This window comes from Vombatus ursinus, unplaced genomic scaffold (assembly GCF_900497805.2).
Source record: "Vombatus ursinus unplaced genomic scaffold, bare-nosed wombat genome assembly UNPS02014945.1, whole genome shotgun sequence".
Lineage (NCBI taxonomy): Eukaryota > Metazoa > Chordata > Mammalia > Diprotodontia > Vombatidae > Vombatus > Vombatus ursinus.
The window spans coordinates 25,705,122-25,715,191 of record NW_020954723.1 but is presented as its reverse complement, the minus strand read 5'-3'; the positions used below and the strand labels follow the sequence as shown (position 1 = coordinate 25,715,191).

The 10,070-nt window shown below is 42.6% G+C and overlaps 1 protein-coding gene across 1 annotated transcript in view; it reads right to left on the bottom strand.

Annotated features, from left to right (window-relative positions):
• Positions 1–10,070, bottom strand: part of HEATR4 (HEAT repeat containing 4) — a 95,539-nt gene that overhangs the window by 37,729 nt on the left and 47,740 nt on the right. The window contains exons 9-11 of the mRNA XM_027844969.1: positions 9,267–9,385; positions 4,754–4,934; positions 807–876 (exon numbers count right to left, since the gene is read on the bottom strand). Coding sequence (XP_027700770.1) covers positions 807–876; positions 4,754–4,934; positions 9,267–9,385 — 370 coding nt within the window. The remainder of the gene's footprint in view (positions 1–806; positions 877–4,753; positions 4,935–9,266; positions 9,386–10,070) is intronic.

Here is a 10,070-nt window from a genome sequence, read left to right as displayed (position 1 = left end):
AGAAAAACCTGGAAAGACTTATATGGACTGATGCTGAGTGAAGTGAGTAGAACCAGGAAGACATTAGGCATAGTAACAGTAACTTTGGGTGATGATCAGCTTTGATAGACTTAGCTCTTCTCAGCAATACAATGATCTAAGACAATTCCAAAAGACTCATCATAGAAAATGCTATCCAGAGAAAAAATTATGGAGCCTGAATGCAGATTGAAATATACTATTTTCTTTCTCTTTTTTTTTCTTTCTCATGGTTGTTTCCTTTTGTTCTGATTCTTCTTTCACAACTTGACTACTGTGAAAGTGTGTTTGATATGATCGTACATGTATAGCCTATATCAGATTGCTTGCCATCTTGGGGAGGGAGGAGGAGAGCAAGGGAGAAAAAAATGTGAAACTCAAAATCTTATAAAAGTGAACATTAAAAACTATCTTTACATGTAACTGGAAAAAATAAAATACTATTAAGTGGAAGGAAAAAAAAAAAGAAATGCTCTGCTCTCACCATACTCTCACAACTGATAAATTGGCAGGCCCTCCCAAAAACAGGTCAGGCAACCAATGGAAGCCAATCATTTTCCAGGAATCCTCAAGAATGGGGCAATTCATCTCAGAAGGGTGAAATGCCCTCGCTCCTGGAGTGAGTGTGGGACTGGTTTAGATTGTGACATTCTGTGGAATAGGGTTGGTAGCTAGTAGTGATGCCTCATGATGAAACAAAGAGCCCTCTGTGAGGCTTCTCCCCTGTTTCCCCACCCCATGGAACGTTATTTGAGAGGCAGGAATAGGGGGCACTACCTCTATAATACCTCTGATGGCGAAAGCTTTGATTTTCCAGTATGGATCACCCTGTACCAACTTTAGGAGGCTGTCATAGACCTGGAATAAAAAAGGGAGAAATGATGAGCTGTCAGAGTTGGAACAAAGAAAGCCTAGATCCAACTCACTGGCCTTCTAGAATATGCCATTAAAAACAAGGCAAAACCAGAAAAATAATTTTTATTAGTATAGGGAACTCCTAGTATGGTGTGTGTGTTCAGTCAGTTTTTCTCTTATGTCCAATTCTTCATGACTCCAGTTGGGGTTTTCTTGGCAAAGATACTGGAGGAGTTTGCCATTTCCAGTTCACTTTACAAATGAGGAAACTGAGACAAACAGGGTTAAGTGACTTGCACAGGGTCACACAGCTAGTAAGTGTTTGAGGCCAGATTTGAACTTGGGAAGATGAGTCTTCCTGACTCCAGGCCTGGTAATCTGTCTGCTGTGCCACCTAGCTGACCCTGCCCAGTATGGTAGGGATCCTTATTATTAATGTAGGTCAATAACTTTATTGCAACATAGTCTTAGAGGATTGTCTAGAGCATGTAGAGGTTAAAAGATCTGTAGTCATAGAGCCAGTATGTGTTAGAAGCAGGATGTGAACTTCCTGATTCCAAGGCTGGCCTCTTACTCATTCTCTTAAGCTGCCTCTGAAGGGGCTATGACTCTTGGCTAAACAAAGTTCTTCTCTTGCCTTCAGTGCCCTCTAAATTAATGACCACTGGAACAGCGTGTCCTCTTCCTAGAATAAGCCCAGTTTTGTTTGCTCATTGTGGGTGGATTCTTTTCATCCCAGCGCAGTTTTGATCAGCCTGGCCGTGGATAGAATTTTTCCATATACAGGATTCAGGTTTCTCTTCCCCCTAAAGAAACATGCCCCCCCAAAAAACTAGGAAGGGAACCAAATCACTCTTCACCTTATGTCTCCCTTTTCATTCTTCAGTACCAGGCTGTAATCAAAGCAGTTACCAGAGGAAACTGGATAAGGTTTTGTCAAAGGGTGGGAAATTTCAAGGATCTCTTGGAAGAATTTATGGGTCTCTTAGGAAAAAGAGGGGAGAAGTAGCCTGGTGAGGGTGGGGAGCTATGGTAGGGCAGTGTTGGTGCTGGTAGGAGCAGGAACTAAGGGTAGGTGAGGCCCAAAAGTTCTATTCAATGAGATGAAAACTCCGCCCTGGCTTGTGGCTGGCGATAGAGGCCTGGTCTTGGCCCAGTGAACCCGTCCTTTAGTGCCAACAGCAGGAGATTTGAGGGTCACCATGAACTGGCCGAAGAATGGGAACAGCACACTGCTGGTCACCTCCCTCTCAACTCCCTCCCCCCATCCCCTCCTCTAAAGGGAAATGAGACTATGAGGGGGTGGGGAAGTAGCAAGAAGGGTACCGGGGCTGTGCTAGACTGAGTTCCAAGTGGCTCAGCTTACAAGCAGCCAACTGTTAAATTTTCAGGGTGAGCATTTACACTTTGGAAATTGGCAAATGCTACAAATCAGGACTTGGTTTATTGTGTCGTCGATTCTCTCAACTTAAGAAAAATAATGCAGAATAAACCCTTTTTTTAAATTAATTTTTTTTAAGTCAATTGGGATTAAGTGATTTGCCCAAGGTAAGCATCTGAGGTCAAATTTGAACTCAGGTCCTCCTGACTCCAGGGCCAGTGCTTTATCCACTGTACCACCTAGCTGCCCCTCTCCTGGGGCTCTCCTGGGCTTCTAAAACTATCCTGCATACCCAGAGAGAGGGGCAAGGTAAGCTTGGGGCCAGGACCGAAAGGACTAAAGGTCCTCCTTTTCCTGCCCGGCTGCTTGTCCTGGATCACAAAACCAGAGACTGCTGCCCAGGAAGGAGGATACATTTCAGCACCTTGGATGTAAGAGGGATGAGCTGGAAACATTAGGCCTGGATTGTCTAGTTCCCGCTCTGCCACCAATTCTGAGCCTCTCTTTTTGGGTGAGATGGATAGGGAGGTCTCTAAGGAGCCTTTCAGTTCTTATTGTGGGTCCTCTGTTGGACTCGCTCCAGATTAGCGTCTATATCAGGGAAAGTTAAATGAGCCCTCCTCTGTGACTCTTGGCAAATCATTCCTTTCTCTGGGGCCTCATTTTACTCCTTTGTAAGATACAGTTGGATTAGAGTGCTGGACTTCAAATCAAGAAGACCAGAGTTGTTCAAATCCGGCTTCAGACACTTACTAGTTTTATTACCCTGGACAACGGACTGAATCTTTATCTGCCTCAGTTTCCTCATCTGTGGAGACAATAAATAATAGCATCTACCTCCCAGGGTTGTTGTGAAGGTAAAATGAGACACCAGTATTTGTGATGTGCTTTGCAAAGCTTAAAGCGTTCTGTTGTTGTTCCATTTTATCTGTTTGTGACCCCATTTGGGATTTTCTTGACAAAGATAATAGAGTGGTTTGCCACTTCTCCAGCTCAATTTACAGATGAGGAAACTGAGGCAAAATGGGTTAGGTGACTTGCCCAGGGTCACACAGCTAGTAAATGTCCGAGACTAGATTTGAACTCAGGAAGATAAGTCTTCCTGACTCCAGGCTCAGCACTCTATGCACTGTACCAATTAGCTGCCCCAAAGTGTTATATAAATGCTAGCTATTATTGTTAGATGATCCTGTAAAGTCCCTTAGCTCTAATATGGGGGAGCATGGCTTCAAGCCCTCTTTCCATCACCTCCCCAAAAGCCGTAAGGGTTACCACTCTATCCCACCCCCAGTAATAAGGCATTCAAGAGATACCAAGTATGAAGAAACAACTGCCTTTAGCACCCAGTTATCAGGATTAACTAGTGAAAATAGGGAAGGATCAGATACAACTTCTGTGGGGTGAGGAGTTGGGAGGTAGGTAGTTGGTTAGTTATTAAATAAATATTTATATAGCACTATATCCTACCAGGGGTGGGGAACCTGTGGCCTCGAGGCCACATGGCCCTCTAGGTCTTCAAGTGTGGCCCTTTGCTACACTTGAGGACCTAGAGGACCCACGTGGCCTTGAGGCAGCAGGTTCCCCACCCCTGTAAGGAACCTACACCTTGCGCCTGGTGCTAGGGATACAGAAAAGGGGAGGGATAGTCTCTCCAGAAGCAGCCTCAGCAGTGTCCTGGGATCCTTGCAGGTCTTTATTCCTCCCGAGAAAGGTGTCCATCCTCATCCTCTCCACCACTCTCAGTTGAGGATGCCAGCGTAAAGATTTTCAATTACAGATCTGGTGATGACAGTCTCTCCAAGGTAAAGTATAGTTACAGAGTTGGATGACCCCAGTTGAAGAAGTTAGGTTTGGCCCAAGACCAAACGTCATCTCAGATAGATGTTCAACTATTTACCTTCCATGCTTTCTAGTAAATGTAGTTTCAATATCTTATATTTGTATAGCACTTTCTAGCTTGTAATGCACTTTCATACTTATTATCTCTGGAGCTTTTGAGGAAACGTGTGAGATAAATTAGGGAATATATTCCTATGCCTATTTTAGATGTGAGGAGAGAGTTTTCAGGGGTGGGGACCTGCAGTCTCGAGGCTCCATGTGGTCTTCTAGGTACTCAGGTGTGGCCTTCTGACTGAGTCTACGTTTTACAGAACAAATCCATTTATTAAGGGAGTTCGTTCTGTGAAGTTTGGATTCAATCAAAGGGCTGCACTTGAGGACCTCGAGGACCACATGTGGCCTCGAGGCTGCAGGTTCCCCACGCCTGGCTTAAGTGATTTGCTGAAGGTCAGGTAGAAAGTCAGTGGTAGAGCTAGAATGGGAAAGACGCAATCTGACTTTTAGTCCAGAGTCCTGATTGCCCCTTTGCCCTTGTGCCCCATAAGACTTTTACACAGTGTTTTCTCAGCCCCCAGAAAAATTGTGGGAAGAAAAGCCCATGGCAAATAAACCTTTAACAGTGTAGTGAGTTGTCCAGAAACTGCTTCAACTCCAACTTACCATCTTATCTTTTATCTTGAGTTCACCAGCTGCAAGGCAGGCTTCCCTCCTCACAGCCACAAAATCATCAGAGAAGCAGTTAACGAAGTCAGGAAGCAACTTGGCAGTCATAAGCTTCAGCCAGCCAATCAGGGAGAGGGCGTCTACTCGCTCCTGGGAGTTTCCTTGACCCAGCATTATTCTGTTGGACAGAAGAGTCCAGTTACTGCTCTGCCTGAAAAGCCTCCAATGGCTCTGTGGCTGTAGCATGGACATAACTTCTCTGGCTAATTCTGACCTTTGCACTTTAGCGGCCAATAAGTTAGTTAATTCATCTTTCCCAAAGTGCCCTTCAGCTCAGAGTCATAGACGGCTGAATGGAAGCAGTCAGGGGTTTTGTCATCCCCTGCGGAATCAATTACACAATTATTACACATGATTAGTAGAATCAGACAGAGAAGTTCTGCAAATGCTCAATGGAACCTGCAATTACAGTCAAGATGGCATTCAAGGCTCTTCCTATTCTCACCCCACCTATCCAACCTTATTTCCCACTGAGAGAAATTATTATTTCTCTCTTATATTAATGATCAATTATTGAATTAGGACCAGGATTTTTTCAGAAACCTGTAGGTTGTTCGGTCTCTAAAGGACATTGCTGATAATGAGATTGGATTAACTTTCTCTTCAATCTTGTTCAGACCCCACCCAAGTGGGGAAGCCCATTGCGATCTACTCAGGCTTGGGCTGGGGGTAGGTCCTTTGTCTAGATTGCCTGAGGCTAGGGGTGGTTTGGGAGCAAGAGTAAAAGAGCAAAGTCATGTCCCCCTTCATTAGAATAGGTCCACCTCTCATCTTAATATTCATTCTTCTAATTAATTGCTAACCAATCAGAGTTGTTTACCACCCTCAGGGACACCCACTCCTCCAAGAGCATATAAACCTTGAGTGGCTTCCATGAGGGGTCTTTGGCATTCGAGTGTCACTGACCCCTTTTATTGATTATCCACTAGCATAATTAATCAAATGGTTAATTACCTGGAAACTATGTCTCTTGAACTTTTTATACTTCACACCACTACTTCCCAGCACAAGCCCCCTACCCCAGTCAGGCTAGTCGCTTTCTTACCCATTCCAGATTTTTTCCTTTTGCATCACTCTTCTAACTGATATACCTTCCCTTCTATTCCCCACCCTGATTCTATTCATCCTTCATGGCCTACATAAATTAGTCCACAAGCATTTATTAAGCACTCACTATGTTCTAGGCACTGTGCTAAATGCTGGGAGATGAAACAAAAACAAAAGTCTTTACCCTCAAGGAGCCTATATTCTAATGGGAGAAGAGATATACAGCTATATAAAAGATACAAGGTAGATACAAGGTAACATTAAAGGGTACAGCACCAGACCTGGGATTCTTCCTTTTTTTGTCAAGGATCCCTTAGGCAGTCAGGTAAAGTCAATTCCCCTTCTCAGAATGATATTTTAAAAATAAGATGCATAAAATTACAAAGGAAACCAATTATATGAAATAATTATCAAAATATTAAAAAAAAAACCCCAAAGTCAATGGACCTCAGTTAAAGATCGTTTGTACAAGCTATCAGAGAGACCAAGAGAGGCAGCCTGAGGAAGGTGACACTTAAATTGAGCCTTGAAGGAAACCAGAGATTCCAAGAAATAGAGGTTGGGAGGAAGGGGGGTTCCTCTCACAGCTATCACAGCCAGTGCAATCAAATGGAAGTGGGAATTGTAGGCGAGAAACAGCAACCATATCCAGCATTTATATAGCACCTACTATGTGTCAGGCACTGTTTTTGTTCAATTGTTTCAATTGTGTCCAACTCTTTGTGACCCTTTGGAGGGTTTTCTTGGCAAAGATACTGGAGCGGTTTGCCATTTCCTTCTCTAGCTCATTTTACAAATGAGGAAACTGCGGCAAACAGGGTTAAGTGACTTGCCCAGGGTCACAAAGCTAATAAGTGTCTGAGGCCAGATTTGAACTCAGGAAGAGGAGTCTTCCTGACTCCAGGCTTGGCACTCTATGCACTATGTTGCCGCACCACCTAGCTTCTTCCCCGCTCCTTCCCCATCCAAATTGGATAACTAGAATGCAAGGCAAAGTGCAAATGCCATGAGAGAAACAAACAACATACTTTGAGTGGTTATGGGATCCTTCCCAAGATCACATTTAATGAGAAGTATCAAGGAAGGTGCCCATAAAACTTTCCCCTTTGCTATTCCAGTTCACGTTGACTTCTCTTTTATAGCCACAGTATTTATCATTCATGTTGCTTGCTTTGGCAGTGGCTATGATTATATCTAGTTTCTTATATCATCTAATTCTTCAATTGTTAGGTATTACTTTTTGCTGCAATAAGATTGTAAGTTTCTTGAAGGCTGGGACCTTTTCTTTTGCCTTCATGTCTATCACAGAACCTAACAAAATCACCAGCATAGAGGAGATATTCAACTCATAGTTAATGTTCATAAATACCTCTCCTAACTACATTTTAAACTTTTTGAAATCAGGGACTGGGGTATTTTTTTTTTCTATATCATCCATCAGACGCAGCTAGATGGTGCAGTCAGTGGATTAAGCCCTGGGCTTGAAGTCAGGAAGATCTGAGTTTGAATCTAGCCTCAGATACTTATTAGCTGTGTGATCCTGGGCAAGACACCTAACCTCTGCCAGCCTCAATATCCTTATCTGTAAAATGGAGATGATAATAGCACCTGCTTCCCAGGGTTGTTGTGAAGATCAAATGAGATAATATTAGCATACTGCCTGGCACCTAGTTTGTTGTTTGTCCTTTATTTTCAAAGAGGACCAGCGATATCGCGGGGTGATGTCTTGACTCATGGATGATTTAGATTTAAATGAGGCAGAGCTGCACAGTCATTAGTCTCACTTTCTCTTCCAGAGTCATCGAATTCCAGTGGCAGGACAAAAGCCAGGATGATGGGCAGTGGCCTAGGATGCAGTGGATGACCTTGGCATCTTCAATATCTGACCAAGATCTAAGCTCTCCACAGTTCCTGCTTCGGTCACCATTAGAACAAATTGTTCTCATCTTCCCATTCTGCTGGGAGAAGCCTTCACATACTCAGGGTAGACATTCCCCTACCACACAGATGGGTTTGAGGCCTGTCAATTTCCCTCAGTCTGGTTTAGACCATCTGCCTAAATGGTTTACTGGGTGTGGCCTCTACAAATACTACAGCTTCTTGGAGCCATAGGTGAGAGTTGGGTGAAAGTGGACACCAAAAGTGGATAAGCAGCCCTGAAAAGAGCTGGGCAAGCCCTCATTCCAGAGGTGCTAGTCCTCCCTGAGCACCCCATACATCCCCGGTACATGATAGGTTCTTAATCGATGTGTTTCCTTCCTTTCTTAATAAAGCCCATCACAATGTTACACATACTGTAGGAATTCTATACAGCTTTATGAATTATTTGGTTACTGAGACTTCAAATACTGTCAATATTGAGAATAGTTTATTTCCAGGGGTGCTAGGGAGAGCCAAGTGTTACATTTTCAGTGTGAGCAATTACACCTCCAAAATTTGCAAAGGCTACAAAACAGAGTTTAATTTATTGTTTTGATGATTGTCTAGACTTAAGAAAGTAAAGGAGAAAGTGTTAATGATGCAAATTGAATTAAAAGTCTGTTGCCTGTTGGGGGAGTTGTAACTAATCTAGCCATTCTGGAGAGTAATTTGGAACTATGCCCAAAGAGTTATAAAACTGTGCATACCCTTTGATCCAGCAATACCACTGCTAGGTCTATATCCCAAAGACATTAAAAAAAAGGGAAAAGAACCTATTTGTACAAAAATATTTAAAGCAGCTCTTTTTGTGGTGGCTAAGAACTGGAAATTTAGAGAATGCTCATCAATTGGGGAATGGCTAAACAAGGTGTGGTATATGATTGTGATGGAATATTATTGTGCTATAAGAAATGACAAGCAGGATGATTTCAGAAAAACCTGGGAAGACTTACATGAACTGATGCAAAGTGAAGTGAGCAGAACCAGGAGAATGTTGTACACAGTAACAGCAATATTGTATGATGAAGAACTGTGAATGACTTAGCTATTCTCAGCAATATAATGATCCAAATCAATCCCAAAGGACTCATGATGAAGCATGCTATCCCACTCCAGAGAAAGAACTGATACTGTCAGAATATAGACTGAAGCCTGCTATTTTACACTTTCTTTTCTTCTTCTTTTTTTTTTATAAATTGAGTCTTCTTGTACAAAATGACTAATATGGAAATGTTTTACGTGATTGCATATGTATAACCTGTATCATATTGCTTATCATCTCAGGGAGGGATAGAATTTGGAACTCAAAACTTTTTTTAAAATGTTAAAAAATTATTTTAACATGTAATTGATGGAAAAATAAAGTATCATATTAAAAAGTGTGTTGCATGCATTCCATGCCCCCCACCTACAGCCAGTTAGTAAACATTTACCCCTGTTTACACTACAACTTCTTTCTGACCATCCTAAAGACATAGCCTACCCGATCTTGTCATGCACCTCCTTCCCCAGCTTCATCTGCCCAAGGGCTTGGGCAGCTGCCTGGCGTACACCCCAGTTCCAATCATTCCACATCAGCTGGATCAATTTGTGTTTCAGATCCTACAAACACAAAACATCCCCCAAGGTCAATGCAACTTGCTTGGGTACCAGAGACATAACGCTAATAGGTGAGATGTGATTAGATTTTATCCTAGACAAAGGAAGAGAGGAGATTATTGCCCATCTTCTTTCTAATTACATGACAAAAAGTATTTATCTTCCTAGCATCGCTTTTTTCAACCCTTGCCACTCAAACACCACCATATGTGTAGGTAGTCATTGATATTCTTTCAATTACCAGTAGGAAGAAGTACAGAATAGGTGAAATTATGAATGAAAAGACACCTGAATCATCTTTTCCAACTATTGTTGTTTTTCAGTCATTTTTCAGTGATGTCCTACTCTTCATGACTCCTTTTTTTGGATTTTCTTGGCAAGGATATTGGAATGATTTGCCATTTCCTTCTCCAGCTCATTTCACAGATGAGGAAACTGAGGCAAACAGGGTTAAGTGACTTGCACAACAGGGTCACACAGTCGTGTGACCTACAGCAAGTATCTGAGAACAGTTTTGAACTCAGGAAGATGAGTCTTCTTGACTTCAGGGCTGGTGCTCTATCCACTCTACCACCCAGCTGCTAAAGAGAGTTCCGGAGAAGGCTCTTGATTCATCTAGATCCCGCCTGATCCCCATGTCACACGTGCCTACTACAATCTTTAGGTCAAAGAGCTATAGTTGAGCAGA